At 39.7% G+C, this 22,859-nt stretch overlaps 1 protein-coding gene across 2 annotated transcripts in view; it reads right to left on the bottom strand.

Annotated features, from left to right (window-relative positions):
* The window catches only part of TRIM23 (tripartite motif containing 23), a 62,788-nt gene that overhangs the window by 38,680 nt on the left and 1,249 nt on the right, over nucleotides 1-22,859 (bottom strand). Inside the window, exons 2-4 of one of the 2 annotated variants that reach the window (XM_043979389.1) lie at nucleotides 19,890-20,052; nucleotides 6,668-6,789; nucleotides 817-1,095 (exon numbers count right to left, since the gene is read on the bottom strand). In XM_043979389.1, the coding sequence (XP_043835324.1) occupies nucleotides 817-1,095; nucleotides 6,668-6,789; nucleotides 19,890-20,052 (564 nt within the window). Of the gene's footprint in view, nucleotides 1-816; nucleotides 1,096-6,667; nucleotides 6,790-17,206; nucleotides 17,222-19,889; nucleotides 20,053-22,859 lie in introns of those variants that run through there. The other variant, XM_043979390.1, reaches the window with a different exon arrangement.

Genomic DNA, 22,859 nt, shown 5'->3' with positions numbered 1-22,859 from the left:
TGGCTGAGAAAGGGAAGAGATACACACAGAGAAATGAATGGGAGGGAAAAGCTAAGTTTTCCATGCACAGCAGCTACCACATTAAGCTAATTCTCATTTAAAAAAAATAAGCAATAATACCTATCTTGGAGTTAATTTCCCCAAAATCATTGTTATACAATTTAATTATGTATTTTTAATAAATTTACATTGCTAGTCTCAGAGAAAGTCCTGTGAGACTGAATATAAAAATTAAATGAACCTAACTCTTTATAAGACTGTTGGGAACATGTATAAAAGCACATGCCCGTGGAAGCAAGCTAAAAAATAGCATGTTGCTGTGGCACAAATACTGTCCTCGGAATCCCATTCACTACACATACACCCACAAAACAAGCAGAGAAAGAGAGGGCACTCTATGCTGACAAACCTGTTTATTTCTTCTTCAAAAAAGGAAAATGGGGCTTTTCTAAAATTTGTTATAAAGTTGAGAAATTAAACTTAACAAGGACTTGATCTTTCCACTTCTTTTTTTATAACAGAATGTCACTACTGTCAACCAGCTTATCATTTCAATATTTCTCTTCCCTATTCCTTTTTTTTTTTTAGTGAGGCAATTGGGGTTAAGTGACTTGCCCAGGGTCACACAGCTAGTAAGTGTTAAGTGTCTGAAGCCGGATTTGAACTCAGGTACTCCTGACTCCAGGGCCGGTGCTCTATCCACTGCGCCACCTAGCTGCCCCTTCCCTATTCCTTTTATGAGTTAAAGTATAAGCAACCAGTTAATCTTTTTTAATTTACAAAGCTACAACACAGATAAAGAGGAAAAATAAATACCTTATGACCCTGATGTTTTCCATATTCTTTGCAAACACAGCACATAAGAGGGCTAGCCTGGCAAGCTTCTTCTAAGCAAACAAACTCTATGGCGTGCACCTGGTGCTGGGAGCACATGGTCTTCTCATGAGGCTTATCAGCCAGAGGCACACGCCTGTGCTTTGCGAGGGTCTTTGTGGAATGGGTAAGCTGGGAACACTCTGAACACAAGTGAGTAGCACAAACAGTGCAATACACTGATGCAACATGGGCTTCATCTTCATCGCAGCGTATGATGCTCTGAAAACAAAATTGTAGCATTAATGCATTAAAAGCAGATTCTAGTCACTGAAAACAATAAAAAAGCACAAAATACAAGTGATTTTTGTTGTATTTTATATTGCTTTGGCTCAGTCTGTAAGGTAGATATTCTTTTTTTCTCTACTGACCGATATTAAAAATAGCTGCACTTATAGAGAGCTTTAAAGTTTTTGCAAAGCTCTTTACATACATTATCTGATTTGATCCTCATAACAAATCTATGAGGCAAGGATTGTTATTATCCCCATTTCAGAGATAAGGAATCTGAGGATGATAAAACTGAAGCATCTTATCCAAGGTTACACAGCTAGAAGTATCTGAACCAGGTCTTCCAGCCTCCCAGTCCAACAGTCTATCCACTATACCGCCTAACTGCCCTAAAGTTTCCTGCCACAAAATGTCCATGAATATATAACTAATCTTTTTTCCCAAGGTAGAATTTAAAAGTACCATAAGTTAGGTGAAAAATTATAACCTTTTTAAAAGAATTTATTTAATTGATGTAACAGAATCACCATGTACTTCAAACATTATTTTGTCACAGTGATAGGTAAAGTAGAAAAAACTCAAAGCCAATATTTTTGACAAAGCAAAAAGGAAATTAGAATAATCTGGAATTATGCAAAATAAGTCACTAAATCATTCATACTCTTTGATCCTAGGATCCCCCTACTAAGCGTATATATCCCCAAATTCAAGAACAAAAAACTTCTATATATGCCAAAATATTTTCAGTGATACTTTTTATGTTCAGAAGAAATGGAAAGAAAATAAAAGGCCCATAGATTGACCAAATGCTGTACAAATTATGGGACAAGAATGCAGTATTATTATGATATAAGAAACTATGACTATAAAGAATCCTAAGAAATGAAGATTTGAATTAATGTCAAGTGAAAAAACTCAAATAATATATGCAATGATTATAATAAACTAAAACTTAATTCACATAAAATGCAAAGACTAATCTTGACTACAAAGAACAGAAAATGAAACACTTTCTTCTCTGAAGAAAAATAAGGGGACACTAAGGATATGGAAAGATGCAGAGTCAAAAAAAAAGCAGTCTGTGTCCAACCAGTTTCTGTTTTTCTTTATTATCCAGGCTAATTCTATGGTTAGGGGTTGTGGGGCTGAGAGGAGGTCGTAAGAGAAAGTGAATAATGTGAAAAATTTAAGACAGCAATAAAACTCAAGCCTCCTGGCTTCCTTCATGTCCAGATAAAATCCCACCTTCTACAGGAACACTTTGCCTTCCCCGACCCTTCTTAATTCTAGTGCCTTCCCTTTGCTGATTATTTACTATTTATCCTGTCTGCAGGATTTACTATTTATGCTTGTCTGCACATAGTTGTCTATAGGCTATCTCTCCCATTACAGGAAGCAACTTTCTTTGTCACTCTTACCCACTTACCACAATTCCTTCCACACAACAGGAACTACATCCTGGGATCATACGTTTAGAGCTGGAAGAGGCCTAAGAGGTCAATGATTTCAACCCCCTCCTTTTTTGTCAATGAGGAACTGGGGCCCAAATAGGTTAAGTGAATTGCCCAAGGCCACAGATGTCATAAATGGCAGAGCCATGATGTGAACCTGGGTCCTTTTGACTCCAAATCCAGGAACTCCTGAGGCTGAGTTCTCCTAGGAGGCTGCTGCCACCCTCCCTGGCATGACAAGGTCTCAATGGCCAAATTAGGTCATTTGTGTACCTCCTCTCTTGTAGCAACTTCATTTTTGACAAGTCAGCTCCTGGGCCATCTACCCACCCACCCTAACTTTCTCTCACTGCACACTGTGCCAATCAAGATCCTGCTCTTCAGAAAGACTTGTATGAACTGATACAAAATTATATGAACAGAACTAGGAAAACATTGTACACAGTACTAGCAATACTGTGTGATGATCAACTGTGAATGACTTAGCTCTTCTCAGCAATACAATGATCCAAGACAATTACAATGGAAAATGCTATCCACATTCAGAGAAAGAACTAGTGGACTCTGAATGCAAATGATGGGTTAGCTAGATGACACAGTGGACAAAGCACCAGTCCTGGACCCAGGAGGCCCCGAGCCCAAATCTGGCCCCAGACACAAGCCACCCCAACCTGCCTGACCCACAAGAAACAAGGATATACAAAAAATTAATGCTTTACACATATCATCCCATCATATTCAATTCACACCTGTGCCCTCTAAGTATATTCCTTTCAGCTGCCCTAATACTGAGAAAGTGCTTTTGAGTTAGAAGTATTATCTTACCATGTAGGAATGTAAACAGTTTAACCTTTTAATGTCCTTCATGATTTCTTTTTCCTGTTTACCTTTTTTTTTTTTTTTGCAGGTAATGGGGCTTAAGTGACTTGCCCAGGGTCACACAGCTAGTAAGTGTCAAGTGTCTGAGGCCGGATTTGAACTCAGGTACTCCTGAATCCAGGGTCGGTGCTTTAACCACTGCACCATCTAGCTGCCCCCTCCTGTTTACCTTTATATGCTTCTCTAGGGTCTTGTATTTCAAAGTCAAGTTTTCTATTCAGTTCAGGTCTTTTCATCATGAAGGCCTGAAAGTCCTCTTTTTCACTGAAGTGCCATTTCCCCCCTGAAAGATTATATATACTCAGTTTTGCTTGGTAGGTGATTCTTGGTTGTAATCCCAGTTCTTTTGCCCTTTGGAATATCATATTCCATGCCCTCTGATCCTTTAATGTAAAAGCTGCTAGATCTTGTGTTATCCTGACTGTAGCTCCACAGTATTCAAATTCCTTTTTTCTAGCTGCTTACAATATTTTCTCCTTGACTTGGGAGCTCTGAAATTTGGCTATAATATTCCTGGAAGTTTTCCTTTTGAGATTTCTTTCTGGAGGTAGATTCTTTCAGTTTCTATTTTACCTTCTACTTCTAGAATATCAGGGCAATTTCCCCTAACACTTTCTTGGAAGATGATGACTAAAGCCTTTTTTTGATCATGGTTTTCAGGTAGTTCAAGGATTTTCAAATTATTTCTCCTGGATCTATTTTCCAGGTCAGCTGTTTTTCCAAGTAGATATTTCATATTGCCCTCTATTTTTTGTCATTTGAATTTGCTTTATTGTGTCTGGGTTTCTCATAAAGTCACTAGCTTCCATTTGTTCAATCCTAATTCTTAGGCAATTATTTTTTTCAGAGAGCTTCTGAATCTCCTTTCCCATTTGGCTTTTCAAGCTGTTGACTTTTTTTTTTCATGACCTTTCTGCATCACTCTCATTTCTCTTTCCATTCTTTCCTCCATCTCTCTAAATCTTCCTTCTCTCTCCCCTACTTTATCTTCAAAGTCCTTTTTGAGCACTTCCATGGCCTGAGACCAATTCATATTTTTCTTGGAAGCTCTGGATATTGGAGCTTTGACTTTGTTATTATCTTCTTTTGAGGGTGTATTCTGGTCTACCTTACCCCCAAATAAGCTTTCTATCATCCACTGTTTTCTCTGCTTACTCATCTCGACCTGGAAGCAGATATCTGATTGAAATTTGATTCTCTATGGTTGGAAGCTTGGTGTACCTGTGCCCCTCCCCCACTGGGTCTCTGCCAATCAAGTCAGCCTACTGATTCAGAACATGGGCTCTCCACTCCAACTCCAGAGACCACAGCCACTTCACCCTAGCCAACTGCTGAACCCCCTCTCCGGTCTGTGAGCCAAGCCTCAGAAAAAGCCACTGGCACTTTAAAGACTTTAAGGCCCTGGAGCTATGGTCTATTCCTGGCTGCATCTTTACTGCGCACCGAGCTCTTCTCTCAGCTGGCACAGCAGGTGATTCCAGTCGTTCAATTAAGATGTCTTTGGCTGGAAAATAGTCTCACTGTTCTTTTGTGGGTTGGGATGCTCTGGGAGTTGTCTTATGGCATTATTTTTGGAAGTGTGTGGACAAGTTGTCAGGAGTTTGGGGGAGTCACAGTCTTTACCATCTTGGCTCTATCTCCCCTCCCCCCACTCTTACTGAGACCCTTCATTACTCAAAAAAAAAAAAAAATAGGCCTCACAGTCCACATAAACCAAAGCAATGATCTGGTTGAATAAGCAAAGCACTAAGTTAGTTTATCACTATGTAAAGAGAGCTGGAGTGATTTGGAAAATTATATGGAGCTTTCAATGATATGAACCTGTTCCCAAAATAAAAACCTATATTTTAACACATTTTTTCATGGCAGTGAATCACAAAACACTACAACCTTCAAACAATCAAAATTGACCTAAAAAGCAATGAAGTCACCATAAACGGTAGCATATTATCAATGATGATTTATGGGCAAAAAGTTTTATTAAAGATATTACCCAAAAATATATAATTAAAAAAGAAAATCAGTAGTGCAGTGGAATGAAAATAATTCAAATTCAAATGGGACATTTGTAAAGTGCTTAGCATAGTGCCTGGCATATAATAGGTGCTTGATCTTTTTCCCTCTCTCTCCATTGGATTTAGAACCAGGACACCTAAGTTTGAATCTTGGCTCTGGAAAATACTATCCAAGGTGACAGCAGCTAATTATTTAACATCTCTGGACCTTAGTTTCTTCATTTACAAAATGAGGGGACAGCTAGGTGGCGCAGTGGATAGAGCACTGGCCCTGGAGTCAGAAGTACCTGAGTTCAAATCCGGCCTCAGACACTTAACACTTACTAGCTGTGTGACCCTGGGCAAGTCACTTAACCCCAATTGCCTCACACACACACAAAAAAAGAGGGGGTTGAACAAGATGACCTTTGAGGTCTTTTCCAGCTATAAATCTATGCTCCTATGATTCTCTATAGTGACAGCAAAGAATAATAAATAGAGCACCTGATTGGCACTCATTAAATATTAAAAACCTTAAGACTGATTCAGTGTCTTAGATAGACATAGGAAGGATTTAGGTAAGGACATTTTTTTTGGGGGGGGGGCAGGGCAATGGGGGTTAAGTGACTTGCCCAGAGTCACACAGCTAGTAAGTGTCAAGTGTCTGAGGCTGGATTTGAACTCAGGTCCTCCTGAATCCAGGGCCAGTGCTCTATCCACTGCACCACCTAGCTACCCCCTAGGTAAGGACATTTTAAAAAACTGCAAAGAATAAAAAGATACAACTTTTTCATCCTGTGCGTCTGTACCCTGGGACAAATAATATACTCAATATTGGCATGAATCTGGGTACAGATATGAGCTGTCCAGGTTGAAGGTCTCTCAAATATGTTATTCCCCTCTATAAGTCCATTCCCAGAATTCCACTGACCTTTGATTGTTAGGCAGACAACCTGCACCCCTGAAGAATTACCCTTTTTGATAAAATCAGGGATCCCTTAAGTACTGAACCACTGAATTATACTCTCTGCCTGAGAAATAATGCAATGATTCACTCTTCTCACGCAAAATTAAGCATACAGGGAGGATTTTATGCTTAACTGCAGCTTTTTAGCTGTTGAAGTCTGGATTCTTTACATCTGATGTCTGGACAAATATTTTATCAAGTTTCTAACATTTTAAATAAAAATATATTTCCATAACTGCCCCCCCAAAAGTTTAACTGAACATAATCAGTACCTCTCCAGATAATCCAACTGATTCTTCTGTTGTTCCATATTGACCAATAGGGCCATTCTGTAGTCGTTCCAAAAGCTCCAACAATGCAAAATTCTTTTTCAATCCCCAGACACCTGAATCTCCTAGTTTAAAAATAAAATACAGATAAGTTTAACAAAACAACACTATACCTTTCATTCTGCACTTCAGCTGTAATTTTAAAATTATAATCTAATTTTAAAAAATAAAATATAATTTTCACGTTTCTAAAATAAAAAGGTTTTCATATTTAATTTCCTATGCTCGAAGGTTATGCTTTTCTTTTGCAGAACTGGGGGAGAATGAAAGTAGAGGAAAGCTAGCCACAGAGTTCCTCTCACAAAGAAAAGGAATAAAAAGGTCATTGAAACATTTTTTTAAAAATTCAGGGGGGGAAGCAGCAGCTAGGTGGCTGTATGTAAAGGACATTCAGTTTCATTTGCAATACTCTTTTTCTGGTCTACTTTACATATGCTCACTTTAATTTTTTAAAAAATTCTTTAACATAACAGGGAGTCATCCCATGAATTACAAAATTAATTTCCTTTGAAAAAATGCCATGTTATTGAGAAAACTAGCATCACTAAATAAACTCAGTATATTCCTATGTTTCAAAAACTCTATTTTCCCAATGACTTCCACTACATATGGAGACAAGTTTCTCTCTCAAAAACTGAAACTCTAAAATAGAAACTAGAGCTTAAGATGTCTATGACTATTAGTTCTCTCCTATCCTGGCTCTGTATTTAACCTTGTCCTTATACATTCCATCTTTTTCTACATGGAGATACAAGGTTATAGTCACAAGGCAGGAAACAGTCTGTACTAATTAAGTTCCCATAACACTGAAAACCCATGTATAAGTGGAAACCCATGTTCCTCCCTAAGACATGATTATATGGAGCCTATACAATCAAAAGAAAACAAAAACATAGGTTAATGAGTTAAGGTTCCTTCAGTCAAACAATCCATTTTAGCCATCAATCAGGAATTTATTCTAAAAAGTAAATATTTAGAAGTAACTGATCAAACAACCAACAGAGATGTACAATTTCTGCAAATTAAAGCCATGGGGAGAGAAAATGTTTTGTATATGTTAGATTTAGAAATTTTGGGGAAACAAGAACTATAAATGCAATTTCTTGGTTTGGAGCTCTGGCTCAGCTTCCTGTGGACCTTTGTAGGTTTAATATTGTAGTATCATCAAAAGGTGCCACATTAAAAAAAAAAAGTACAGCATAGGGTCATGTGGTGGCAAGAGATCCTTTCTTCACATAGGTTTGGGTTACAAAAATATTTCTTAGTCATTAAAAAAGATTGACTTGGGGCAGCTAGATGGCACAGTGGTTAAAGCACCGGCCCTGAATTCAGGAGGACCTGAGTTCAAATCCGGCCTCAGACACTTGACACTTACTAGCTGTGTGACCCTGGGCAAGTCACTTAACCCCCATTGCCTGCAAGAAAAAAAAAAACACCAACAAAAAAGATTGACTTGGTTTTTTAAAAAACTGCCATTTTTGCTGTTGCATTTCCGGTGCTTAGCCCATGACTTCTATATAATAAATAGTTAATAAATATTTTAAATTTAATTTCTTTCAAATGGAAACATAATGTTTTTGAAGTGTTTGTTACACATCTAAAGTCACTTTATTAATTTAGAAATATAAATGTGATCCCCAAAGAATAGATAAGACGATGCCCCTTATTCTCTTTCTCTGCGGAAGTGAGAGATTATGAGTGAGGAACACTCTGTATAAGGTTGGACACCGCTGACATGTTGGTTGGTTTTGCTGTCCTGTTTTTTGTCTCTCTTTTTACTCTTTAAAAGAGATGGCTCTCTAGGAGGCAGGTAGTAAGTAAGGGTTCAACTGAGAAACGTAGGCGATAGAAAAACAAAATATATCAGTAACTTTAAAAAAAATATTAAGATCTGTAGAAACAAAACAAAACTAAAAATATTAAGGTGTGTAAGATGCAACTTGGCTTTCTCAAAAAAGTTCTATATGTAGTAAATTTTAAAGTAGAAAGTATTGTGATACTAATTATGGATTTAGTCATTTACCAAATTTATTTCTTAGATGGCTTAAGATTTTTTTTGGTGAGGCAACTGGGGTTAAGTGACTTGCCCAGGCTCACACAGCAAATAAGTGTTAAGTGTCTGAGGCCGGATTTGAACTCAGGTCCTCCTGAATCCAGGGCCAGTGCTCTATTCACTGCGCCACCTAGCTGCCCCTGCTTAAGATTCTTTTTACAGATGCACCTATATAATACTGAATATTAAATATATAGCACACTTCTCAAGTTTTTATATGTTTACAAAAAGGCAAAATCCAAGAACAGAAGCAATCATAAGCATTATAATTCAGGAAGTTACTCTGTATTCTGAATTTAGAAGCCTCCACAGTATTAGGCAGACAGAAAATATTCATTTTCAAAAAAGGACGTATAAAAAATGATGAGGGGAAAAAACATAACTCATTGAACCTATATCATTTTGAGTTGTCACTATTAGCATTTACTTTCCTTATTTCAATTTTATCATCTTCACAAACTTACAAGAAGTAAAAACTTTGCCTAGACTAAGATCACCTTCTCTACTCTTACCTCAAAACAAGAAAAAATTACATGAATTTCCAAATCCAGACCAATTTCTTTCACATGCTGCACAAATTTTAATCATAAACTACATTGAAAAGGTCAAGACCTCTTAAAGAGAAGACTGTTGGTGGAATCTTAGCCTTCATTCTTGGGTCAAACACTGAAGATGCTCCTATTCTGCCACATTTTAAAATATTTTACCAACATCAAGTCCTGAATGTGTTGCTTGTCTTGCCAGTCAAATGCAGAACTACCAGCACATACAATTATTTCTACCATTGAGTTTCAAATGTGTTGTAATATATTGTGAATCCCTCAGTTTTCAGGTATAGTAATAATCTTATTTTGCAGACAGCTTTACAAATATATTTTCCTATTGCTTGCTTTTTTGAATGACTTTAGGTGACTAAAGCTAATGGAATATTATATGAACATCTTCAAAATACTATTCAACTGTCTAAAATTAATTCATGGTCGTAGGATACCTAGGGTCCTAGTGTTGTATGGAATCTTAGAATTCATTTAGTCCAACTCCCTATTTGGGCCTCTTAGGAGGGTAAATGATTTGCCCATGGTAACAAAAATATTAAGTAGAAAAGCTGAAATAGAAATGAAGGTCAGAGGACTTCAAATGCAATGTTTATCCATTATATCACATTGGTTCTTGCAGAATTACTCATTTTTCTGTTCCCTACTCTGCAAGTCTTCATATCCCCTAATATAACCTCAACAATATATGTCATCTCAAAGACAAGGAACATTCTGACACCTTCAAAGAGTTAGCTTATGTCGTGGCATTGTACTGCCTGAAAGAAAGCGACTGGCATATCACAAAATTAAGGTAAATACACTTAACTTAGGGTATTTGCAATGCTATTCTAGATTTCTTTATGGTCTGAATTCTCTCTAGAGGGAATAGGAGAAATATTTACCAACGTTAATTTGTGCGGCTTCTTTACTTACATACTCTGTCAGAGCACCTCTGATTTCCTCTACTCATCAACCCACTTGATCCAATAACAATGCAAAATCCTCCCTCCATATACTGAAATACTGAATAGAATCACCAACAACAAGAAATGAAGAGAGGAAAGCAGTCGCTTTACTTATTTATACCTTTAAAAGTAAATATTTCCTTTGACATAGTTCATGGCTTGGTTAATAAGTAAATTTTTCAACTTAAATGTAAGAAGAAAACCTTTATCTGTGCTGAAATGCATGAGACATTTATGCAGAGTCACAACAAATGTAATAGAAACCACTGTTAAATAGATTTAACAAACATCCTGAAATTTTATTTCCACCATAAAATTTGTCTTTTTTGCTGTTTTGGAGCAATCACATTCGCATAAAAGACCATGAAAATCCATACCAGTCCAGCTCTTGCTGACAGAGAAGTTAAAACCAACCTAGTTCCAGACCAATGCTTAGTTCCTTCTCTGTCCTGAACTTCTAACTTATCCACAACTTACAGTGTTAGAAAAGCTCAGAAAATCATAGGACTGGTAATGCTCGGCATGGTAGCAACAAAGCCTTGATTCTGGACTGAAACACAGCAGTTGTTGTATGTCCCAACTTTAAGAGATGTGATTGTATTCCCTTCTCAGATACAAATACAACAAAAACTGAAATCTCTCTGAAACCCAGAAGCGATACAGGCAGTTAGAAATGCATATGGGAATCACTATAATTTCCCTCACCACACATTCCTAAATTCCTGCCCTTTTCAAAATTATGCATTTAAACAAATGATACATGACAAAAATAAATTATAGACTCATAAAACTCTTTTAGGACAAGAATGGTTTTTGGTTTTGTCTCTGCATTCTTGAAGTCTAGCACAGTGTGTTACACACAGCAATTTATGATACCTATTATGAAGGGGCAAGTAGGCGGCATAGTAGATAAGAGTCCCAAGCCTGGAGTCAGGAGGACCTGAGTTCAAATCCAGCCTCAAACACTTACTAGCTGTGTGAGCCTGGGCAAGTCACTTAACCCTGTTTGCCTCAGTTTCCTCATCTGCAAAATAAGCTAGAGAAGGAAATGGAAAACTGCTTCTGTATCTTTGCTGAGAAAACCCCACATGGGGTCACAAAGAGTCAGACATGACAACTCAACAACAACAAAGGAACAACTTATGAAGGGAACAACTTATATGGAAAAGAGGCCTGCAACTCCTATCAATATCAACCCCAAACTGCCATGGAAAAGCAAGTAAAACTAAGGGCAGTAGAAATATCGGTGCCTGAAAAACCACTGTCTCCTAAAGCTGTCATCAAAAGGCAATAATTCTTTTAGACATCTGATCTGTCAACTGTTCTATAGGTACTGAAGTGCTACCTCCTTAGCAGCTACACCTACTAAAAAGCCAGAAAAGAAAGTTATTATCACCAAGTACTTTGCACTGCAAAATGCCTCAACATCAAAACAGGATGTATCCTTGTCAGTGAAAACAAAACATTCACATTTATTTTTTATTTTATTTTTTTTTGGTGAGGCAATTGGGGTTAAGTGACTTGCCCAGGGTCACACAGCCAGTAAGTGTTAAGTGTCTGAGGCCGGATTCAAACTCAGGTACTCCTGACTCCAGGGCCGGTGCTCCATCCACTGCGCCATCTAGCTGCCCCCATTCACATTTATTTTGCTGCTAACATGCTAAGGAGCACCAGGCCTTTTGCTCTGATTTGCACCAGACATTTCCTGGATTTGTCATCTCCTTGTATTAGAATGTCATCTCCTTGAAAACAAGACTGTTTTACTTGCCTATTTATATTTCCAGCATTTAGCAGAGTTCTTTGCACATAGCAGAGCTTAATAAATACTTTTTTCATTTATCCAAGTCAAGAAGCATTTATTATATGATAATTACAGTGCCAGGTACTGTGCGAAGCATTGGGAAACACCAAAAAAAAAAAGCAAAACCAGTCCCTGTCTCCAAGGAATTCCAGTCTAATGAGGGCGAAACTATGCAAACAACTATGTACACACAAAAGATATATAGGGTAAATGGGAGGTAATCTCAAAGGGAAGTCACTAGTATTGATGGGCACCAGAAAAGGATTCTTGGAGAAGATGGGATATTGGCTGAGATTTGAAGGAAGCCAGCAGGTAGAGGTGACAAGGGCGAGAATTGTAGGTAGGGAGAACAGCCAGAAAAAAGACAGAGCCAGAAGATGGATCCTGTGAAAAGAACAGCAAGAAAGTGTTAGAAGGGGACAAGTCATGAAGGGCTCTAAAAGCCAAACAGAGGATTTAATATTTAATCCTGGGAGATTTGGTACCTCTGAGCCATGTGCTTTGTGCCAAATCTCCCCATGAAAAGTCTAAGGATTTCTTTCATGGTTTCCCTCCCCCCACCCTTCCCTTCCCTTGCTCCTAAATAAACTATCACCTTATTCTAACTATGTTTTGTGTGCAAGAGGGTGTAATTCTTTAAAGAGGAATTCCCAAGAACCCCAACTACCCCAAACCGTACCCCATTTTCCCACCATATCATCTGGCGCCCGAACGTTGTAGGGACGTGGGATTTTCCTCTTTCCTCTTAGCACACAAAACTGGGGGGTGGGAACCTCCCTTCTGGGTTTCCTTTCTCCCTCTCCCGCCTGACTCAACCTCCGTTTGAGTCACAGAGAGGTAGAGAGAGGGTCAGCTTTCGCACGCGACAGTGGAGGGCAGCCTGAGTCTCCCTCCCTCGCCGAAAGCTCAAACAGACGTCTGGACCACGCTTGGCACAGAACCTGGAGGTAAGGCCCTACCTTCTGGGTTTCTCTTCTCCCTCTCCCACCGGACTCAACCTCCTGTTTGAGTCACAGAGAGGTAGAGACGGTCGGCGTCTGCACGACAGCAGAGAGCAGCCTGGGACTCCTAGATGTCCGAACCACGCTCGGACTCTCAGACTACACGTTTCTGGGTAAGAACATTTATGCTTATGTGTCTATCCCTTACCAGCTCTCTGCTCTTGGTTCAGACTATTCTCCTTAGACAGTAGTTATGGGACAGAAAGGGAGTGTTCCGAAAAATTCACCTCTGGGGTGCATCCTAAGAGATTGGACTAAATTGGAACTTAAAAACCTGAGAAAGAGGTGCATGATACATTTTTGTAACAATTTATGGCCACATTATCCTCTAGGAAGTGAAGGAAATTGGCCTGTACACAGCACCCTTAATTATAATACCATCTTGCAATTGGACAAGTTTTGCAAGCGTGAAGGGAGATGGACAGAGATTCCATACATATCGGCTTTTATGAGTTTGAGCCAGAAGTCAAAGGGGAAGGATGAGGTCCCCTTGCCGGTGGAGAATCACCGAAAGCCCAAGCAATTCGCTAACCCTTCGGGCACCTACTCTGAGACCTCAGCCTCCCCTCCTCCTCAAACTCATTTCCTACCTGTTTCTCGTTCCACTCCTTCTCCGCCTGCTTCTGTACCTATGGGTCAACCACAGTCATATCACTCTATGACTGAGACCTCTCCTTGCCCACCGGCTGATCTCAGAACCAATTCCCTGTGCCACACGGGGAGTGGATATCAGTCTCCTTCTATCCTGCTCTACCCCATTTACAATCTGGGGGGACTCCAATATGTTCCCATTTCTCCTGTTTTTTTCCATTCAGCCGACCCCATCTGCTTTACCTAATCTGCAGTCACCTATGGCTATCTCCCTGTCCCCATCTCCACCCATGCTGCAGCCAAGGACTGTTTCCCCTCCCCCACCTACTCCACAGCCAAAGGCTGTCACCCCTCCCCCACTGGGCCCTGCGCCCAATCCTCTGTCTCCACCTGAGCTATCTCCCCAACCCAGGTCTTTACCAGTGTCTCCCACTGCTTCCCTGCTTCCATTAAGGGAATTTCCCATTGGGAAGGGCACAACATTAAGGCGTGCCCCTTTTTCTATAAGCAGGTTATCTCAGATTAAAGAGAAATTGGGGAGTTACTCAGAGAACCCCACAAAGTTCATAGATGGCTTTAAGTCTGTGACACTGGAGTTTGACCTTTCCTGGACCGATTTGCAAATTATTCTTGCCAGCTATTGTACCCCTGACGAAAAAAAACAGATTTGGGACCTGGCGGTACAAGTTGGGGATGAACACTCGCAGGTTGGAAATTGGATTGGGGTCCCTGGATTTACAGCTGTCCCGGCCGTAGAACCGAGATGGAACTATGATAACAGGGAAGATAGGGCTCGTAGAAATCACATGATCACCTGCCTAGTTGAGGGAATGAGAAGGGGGGTTAAGAAACAAGTCAATTATGGAAAGGTGAGGGAGATAACACAGGGGTCTGACGAAAATCCTGCTGTCTTCATGAGCCGCTTAGTGGACTCTCTGAAGAAATATACCAACCTAGACCCCCAAAGAGATGTAGGAATAACTGTCCTCAATATTCATTTTATCAGCCAGTCTGCTCCTGACATTAGGAGAGAACTCCAGAAGTTAGACTGGGGTCCCCAGATCCCATCCTCACAACTCCTTGATATTGCTTTTAAGATTTTTAATAACAGGGACCTTGCCGTAGCCAAAGAGAGAGAAAAGATGGCTCGTGGCCGCTCCATAGACCAAGCTTCTATAATAGCAGCAGCCATCACCACATCTGCTACCAGCAGAACTCCGGCTGGCCAAGATTCTGGAAGCTGCAGTAAACCGGGACACAGAAGTGGGGGACGCTGCACGAAGGTGAGGTCAGTTCTCCTACCTCTTTGTCCCCAGGGCAGCACCCAAGAGATCGGCTCTGCAGCTTGCTCTCCTGACCAGCATCGTGTCAGGCCTATGGCCAAGCTGGACATAGGAGGCAAGCCTAGGAATGGTTTTGGGGCGACCTCTGTCTCACTCTCTGGTTCAGGTCCTAGCATGCAATCAAGGCACAAAGTGGGGATGGGATAAAAGGACCCTAAATGTAGACAGACACTGCCTATCACAGAATTAGGCTTGAACTCCCTCCTGTAAAGCAGGCCACACCCTGTCCTGCAAAAAGGTCCCACTTGACTCCTGATCTGATAAAGCCCCTTTTCCCTTTTGCTCTGGTCAGTTTTAATTTTTTTGTTTAAGTCTGTTCCATCTAGGCTCAAGGATTCATGACACTGTACCTACGTGTTGCCTCTGGATTCTCTGGGCCCCTCACAACTCCCACGCATTCCAGGCCTTCTCCACTTCTCTCCCCTCCCCCTCCCTTGCGCCGTGATTCTTCGACCCCCGGTCAGCATGAAGCAGTTTCAGAAGAATCTTCGTCCCCTTTCCTTATATATAGAGAAGTGGGGAATGTCATGGGGTGCAGAGCACCCCAGAATTTCTCTGGGGCACACCGAGGAATCTTCTCCTTGAGAAACTAAACCAGAGGACTGATAACGCCTAGAGGAACCAAATCGGACTGAGCTAGCTTGGGATTCCTACCCTTCTTTCTGGTCTCCCTTACCCTGGGGAGATAAATTTGGGTGTGGCTACGGCCTTTGTGTCCTGAAGAGGGATCCGTAGCCACCCCTCACCCAATTCCTCTAGTCACTACCAGTGGGGGATGGTCCTCCACTCCTCACCCAATTCCCCCAGCTACCACCAGTGGGGGATGGTCCTCTCTCACTAAAGGAACTTTTCACGGGCAGATGGGCCACCCCCATCAGTCCCCTATAAAAGTACCTTCCGGTCTCCTGTTCGAGGAGATTTGGTACCTCTGAGCCATGTGCTTTATGCCAAATCTCCCCATGAAAAGTCCAAGGATTTCTTTCATGGTTTCCCTCCCCCCACCCTTCCCTTCCCTTGCTCCTAAATAAACTATCATCTTATTCTAACTTAAAAAAAAAAAATTTAATCCTGGAGGCGATAGGGAACCAATGGAGGTTGAGGAGAGGAGTAACACAGTCAGAACTGTGCTTTAGAAAGATCAGTTTGAGAGCTGAGTGGAGAATGGATTAGAGTGGAGAGAGACTTGAGTTGGGGGAAGGCTACAAGCAACAGTCCAGGTGCAAGGTAATAAGGACTACCTATACCAGAGTGGCTATTATGTCAGAGGAGAGAAGGGAACATAGACAAAAGTTGTAAAGGTAGAATAGACATGACTTGGCAAAGGACTGGATTCAAGAGGTGAGAGATGGTGAAGATTCAAGGGTGACACCAAGACTGAGAGTCTAGGGGACTGGGAGGATGGTGATTATTCAATAGTAACAGGGAAGACTGAATCCTTGTGGTACAACAAAGCAAACTGAGAAGGAGGGAAGGGTCGAGAAGAGAAACTGGAAAGCAGGGTCACAAAAACCTAAAGAATATACATAAAGTTTTCAACAATGTCAAAAAGTTAATTAGATTTGTCTTTTAGAGATCCTTGGTAACTCTAGAAAGAGCAGTTTCAATTGATGAAACAAAGCCACACTGCAGTTTAAAAGAAAGGAAATGGAGATAGAATACAGATGGCCTTCTCGAGAAATTTAGCCATGAAAGGGAGGAAAGAAATAGAACAATAGCTACTGGAAACAGATAGCTCAAGTGAGGGTTTTTTAAAGATGGGGAAAACATAGGAGTGTTTGTAGGTAGAAAGAAAGCAGCCAACAGGCAGGGCTAGACTGAAAACTAGCGAAAGGAGGCAATCAGCTGGAGAATACAGTATGGAATGGGAGAAGATAATATGAAATGGGATGAAAGGTGTATATAGAGGGCTTAGCCTTGTCAAGGGGTGAAGATGGGGATGGGGGTGAGAGGTGGGGGCTGGGCGCTGAACAAGGAAAACATCCTAGTGAGTGACATGAAATTAGGGGAGAAGGAGAGAACTCTAGTGAATGGCCTTAATTTTTTTTTAGCAAAACATAAGGCCAAGTTCTCAACTGAAAGAGTAAGGGAGAGGGTGAAATGAGAAATTTGTGGACAGATGAAAAGGTTTGGAAAAGTTGCTGTGGTGAGTGGGACAATAAGCTGGTATGGGGAAATATCAAATGATTCCTTACTGCAGTGAGGATCCAGATGAGACTATGTAACAAATCTGTAGTGGACCCAGGCAGCCCAGTTTGTCAATTTTCTCCAGGTCCATTCAGCAGCAGCACATTAGTAGGAACAAAGGCAGCAGATGATGGGAATGATTCCAGGTTGGGGCTATGCCAGGTGTGATCTATGGCAGGAGAAGAAAGCAAGGGACTCAAGCACAGAGGATACTGTACAGCTGAACTGATTCACCAAATGGTCAGATCAGGGAAAAAGAGAAAAGTATAGCCAGAATACAGATGATAGCCTAGGAAAGAACTGAGGGATGGAGGGATTAGAGGTTACCTTGAAAACAAAGAACAGGGGGGCAGCTAGGTGGCGCAGTGGATAAAGCACCAGCCCTGGATTTAGGAGGACCTGAGTTCAATTCCGGACTCAGACACTTGACATTTACTAGCTGTGTGACCCTGGGCAAGTCACTTAACACCCATTACTCTGCAAAAAGCAAAAAAAAAAAAAAAGAAAGAAAGAAAACAAAGAAAACAAAGAACCAGGTTAGGGGTTGTAAGACAAAACAAAAATGAAGTGATAAATTATGATACAATAAAGGAATTTCAAGTGAGTTTATGAAAAGTGAAACACTGCTAAGGGACAGCAAGATTAAGGTTATGACCATCTCTGTATGCAGCTTAGGTGGAAGGTAAGAGCAGGTTTTGAGAAATGGGTATATTGAGGACTGGAAAGCTGGGAGTAGAGAAGGAGTAACAATAAGTATGTTAAAGTTATCTAGCAAGAGGACCGGAGTTGGGGAGAAGAGAAAGACTAAGAGCTAGGCATTGAACTCACTGTAAAAGGAAGGAAAGTGTCCTAGGGATCAGTAAATAACATCTACCAGAATGAAAACTGTGTGATATATGTGGACTGAATGAACTTCAAAAGAGATGTGTCTGAGTGATGGTGGCACAGAGACAGTCAGGAATTGGCAATGGGGAGGAAGTATTCCGATTCCCCATATCATAACAGTGAGTTAGAGGATATGAGTAAAAATACAACCAGTATTAGAGAGGGCAGACAGGGAAGCTGCATTATAAACAGTCAAGTATCAGTGAATGCCAGAAAATGGAAGGAAAAAGCTTAAAATGAAATCAAGTTTAACTATGGAGCAGGCATTCCAAAGAGCACAACAAAAAAGGTGGGTATATACCTGGGGTAGGACATTAGGGAAGAACTTGAGGGGGATGGGGCTAAAGGAGCAGGCAGTGGGACCTAGGGAACGGAGTTTGCAAAATGACAGTAAGGATTCTGAATCATCAGGATTGGGAAGGCATGATGAGTTCAGAGTGTGCTAAATTCAATCAGATTATTAGTTCCTGGAGAGAAATCCATTGGGAAGGAGGTAATTAGACTTTTTAGGGTCCTTCCTTGTCCAAAATCGTGGCAGATGTTGATGCTGAGTGTTGTGAGTCAAGGAGGTCTAACACCTAGTACAGAGGAGTAGGAGCAGGGACTTGGACCAAAGGCAGAAGTTGGTAGCTAGAGAAGGGCCTGATCTGGGAATAGCCTCCAGAGTACTAAGGAAGCACTGTGGGAGAGATGGGGGTCAGAGGCTTAGATCCAGGGCTCACACAGACCAGAGGCTCAGCACTCCCTGAGACATCCCTGGGACAAAGATACAGCCAGTTGTGAACAGAAAGCATGTTATACTTAAATGAATTTAAACAAGCTTTGAAGGCATATTTACTGGAAAGATAATAACATCCCAGATAACTAGTTCGATCGTTATTCCTGAATATTTTATTTCCTGGCCTTCAAAGTTTGTCATTCCTATTTATTATAAATTAATGCCGGGGTGGCTTGGTGGCACAGTGGATAAAGCACCGGCCCTGGATTCAGGAGGACCTGAGTTCAAATCCGGCCTCAGACACTTGACACTTACTAGTTGTGTGACCCTGGGCAAGTCACTTAACCCCCATTGCCCCGCAAAAATAAATAAATAAATAAATGAGTAAATGAATGAATGAATAAATAAAAGAATAAATGAATGAATGAATGAATGAATGAATGAATGCCTACTAACACGGCCTGGGAAATGTTTCATTTTACATAGCATTCTGGTAGGCCTTAACCAGTTAAAAAAAAAAAAAAGATGAAATAAGATTTGACTATAAACACTTCAGAAAATTCCAGTGAAAATTTACAGTGAAGTTTTAAAAATACAAAAAAGATACCAAAACTCACTCCCTTCTAACTAATAACACAGAAAGAAAATGGAAAATTATTATATATGTGGCAAATTCCTGATCTCTCAGGAACAATACATTGCTCATAACCTTCATTTAAATGAAAACATGTCAAGATACACAGTACTTCCATTATTAACTTTAATGAATTGAGACTGCATGAATTATATATTGGTATTTAACTGGATTAAAATAATATCACTTAGTTTATTTGCATTTACCAGATGAATTAAATCAGTATTCTTTAAAACAAAGAATATTTTCCTAAACTTAGTTCAAATGAAATAAATTCATTCCCAATTACTATCTTATATAAGGCTTACATTTTCCAAAAGAACAGTAGCTTTCTGTAACCTCCTTTTAATTGTATTATGCTGTTGATCACTTAAAGTCAAGTGGAGAAACGTTTTTTTGATTAATGGTGATAAAACAGAAAGGACAAAAAATGTAAAAGTTTTTTTTTTTCTACCTAGCTCAGTTACTTGTCGATCAAATGGGCAGCGAATTGCTCTTCCATGGAGGGGAAGGCGTGTAAGACAGTCATGACAGACAGTGTGGCCACACAAAAGCAGGCGTGGAACTTTGTCTCCTTGCAAGGAAAACACATCTTCACAAACTCCACATTCTAGAACCTAGAATTTGAAAAAGAAACACATTGACATTTCATTAATTTCCTGAGTTTAACACTGGCTTCAGACACTATGTGAACTTGAACAAGCCACTTAACCTCTGTCTGACTCAGTTTTCTCATCTGTAGAATGGGGATGATAAGCATAACACCTACCTCACAGGGATGTTATGAAGATCAAATGAGATAATATCTGTAAAGTGCTTGGCACAGTACCTGATAAATAGTAGATGCTACATGTCAACTATTATTATTAATGTGAAATACACTATTTAGCTTAGCTGACATATAATAATTTTATTCTACCTTACTGAGTAGAGAGTTTCCTTTTCATGAAGATAATTATCCAAATTGTGTGAAGCTTTAAATTTCTTTTGTAGTGGTCCATTTGACAAATCCCACTACAACAATGTCACAATGGAAGCCATTTTAAAATGAGATAAGGGCAGCCAACAGGCCAACCACATACAGTCTAATCCCTGTAGTAGATTTGTTATAATATTTAAACTTTGAGTAATAATATCTGACTTTCTTTTTTAAACCAACTCCTGTGGTAACTCAACAGTAAAACAACACTAGTTTGGGATTCAGGAATTTAAATTTTGTACTATCCAGCAACACTGGCCTTCTTGTTCCTCACACAAAACCTTCCATCTCCTGGCTCAGTGCCTTTTCATTGGCTGTCCCCCAGCCTGGAATGCTGCTGTCTGTCCTCACCTAACTTCCTTCAAGACAGCTTGATTCCTACGGTCCAGGTCCCCTCTATAGATGATGTCAATGAAACTTTCCCTCTCACATTCTGTATGTACATAGCTGTTTGCATGCTATGTCCTAAACACCAGAATCCGAACAATTTGAGGGCAGTCAATGTGTTTTCGCTTCAACACTTTGCACAGTGCCTGGCACATACAGTTTAATAAATGCTTGCTGAATGAGTTGCTGACAGGGTCATATGTGACAGGTTCCCTAGACAGGGAATATATCCTATCATTTGTAAATAAAAGGTCACAGGTTCAAATCTCCAAGAGTATAAGCAAAAAAAATTCTCAACTGGCAGAACAGAAAAACCTTGCAGGCAAATTTTTAGCTGAATTAAAAAAGAAAACTGCACTAAACCTTTTGTAATATGAATCATACATACTTAAGTAATCTCCTAATTATACATTCCTTAACAACTAGGTTTTGTTCATCTTTGTAGTTCTCTGTAACACCTAGCATGGTTCCTTACATGTAACAACAGGCTTTGAACAAAGCTGTTAAACTCAACTGAATGAAAATAATCATCATTTTTATGCCTTTGTTTTTCCTAAGAAAGAGAGTATATGAATAACAGTATCTTACATTTATTTGGCATACTACAGTAAAAAAAAAACACTTTATGTTCAAAGGCCATCTAGTCTAATTACTATATTTTATAAATGAAGAAACTTAGGCCCAGATAAGTCATGTGGCTAAAGTAACAGTGGTAATGGGAGTAGAAGTGGAATTTGAACCCAAGTCCTCTTAGTCCAAATTGTCCAGTGTAAGCCAATGTTCCCTAAAGTAACACATGCAGAATGTATTCCTTCTAGGGAATAAGTTTTGGGAAATTCATTGGCCTATTTTCAAAAGAAGGCTGTCAAAGATGTCAAAGAGCCCCTTATCTCATTTGATCCACATAATAACCTTATAAAATTTTTTTTTAAAGCAAGTAGTATTCTTATTTTGCAAATGAGGAAACTGAGGCAGAACTAAGCTTTAAATGAGTCAAGATTTAAATCCAAATGTGATCCAGAGCTAGATGTTTGTTTCATTTTTTAAACGATTATACAAAAGCATCATAATATCTATTCATCATAGTTATAAACCTAAATGATTCATTCCAAATACAGAATTTCCAGGGTTGTTGTTTTAAAATATCTGAAGATATTATTAACACTGAAATGAGTGATGGCACCAATGCATTTCTTGATATTATGACTCAGGACCTAATTAAAATGCCATCATCTGGGGTACAGGACACAGATTCACTCAACAATGAATATCCTATCAGTTGAGAACTTTCAGGTAACTAACTACATAGTCATGGACAAAGTTCAAAGCAAACAAGTGTTACAGCAAATTCTGCACTGTATGAGTTTCGTGTAAGAAATTTTAGGCTCTAGAGTACTTCTGCAATGACAGGGACATCCAATTTTTAAAATTAAAATGAACTAAAAAACTATGGTAGCTGAACAGCCCATAACAATCACTAGTTATTTTGCTGAATTCAACTGTAGTTCTTAGATATTAAAGATAACTGCATATAATGATTCTACAAGATAATCTGCTAATAACCTACTTAGAAACACAAAAAAGAGATTTCAAAATGCAGCATTTCCCCCTACTGAATTAAGTGATGAGTATTATGTCCTCTTTGCAGCACCTGAATTCAAAGCACCTTTGGAATCAGCCTCCTTAGAACAGAGGATTGTGGAGTTTTATCAATGCTCTTTTTCCATAATACACAATGGCCAATGAAATACAGGATGTCCCAAAAGTCTTAGTGCATTTTAAACTGTCGTTTAAGGTCCCTTTTTTTAGATCTAAAGGATCCTTTTAAGCTCTGAAAACTTAAAAATGCACTATCTTTTGGAACATGCTGCATATTGTGAATGCGTATGCTGCTAACATAAATTGCCCACACTGGCCCTAACAGACAACAAGGAATCGAGAAATGAATTCTAAGCACTCCAGTTCACATTCTTCATATGGGTTCGTACTAACTGGGCCATTTAATACGCTGAAGCCAACTATTCCTTGAAAAGGCTGTGGGAGGTGCATAAAGCCATT

The sequence above is a fragment of the Dromiciops gliroides genome, chromosome 1, assembly GCF_019393635.1.
Source record: "Dromiciops gliroides isolate mDroGli1 chromosome 1, mDroGli1.pri, whole genome shotgun sequence".
NCBI classification, from domain to species: Eukaryota; Metazoa; Chordata; class Mammalia; order Microbiotheria; family Microbiotheriidae; genus Dromiciops; species Dromiciops gliroides.
Note: the sequence above shows the minus strand (reverse complement) of the source record. Positions and strands in the feature narration are given on the sequence as shown.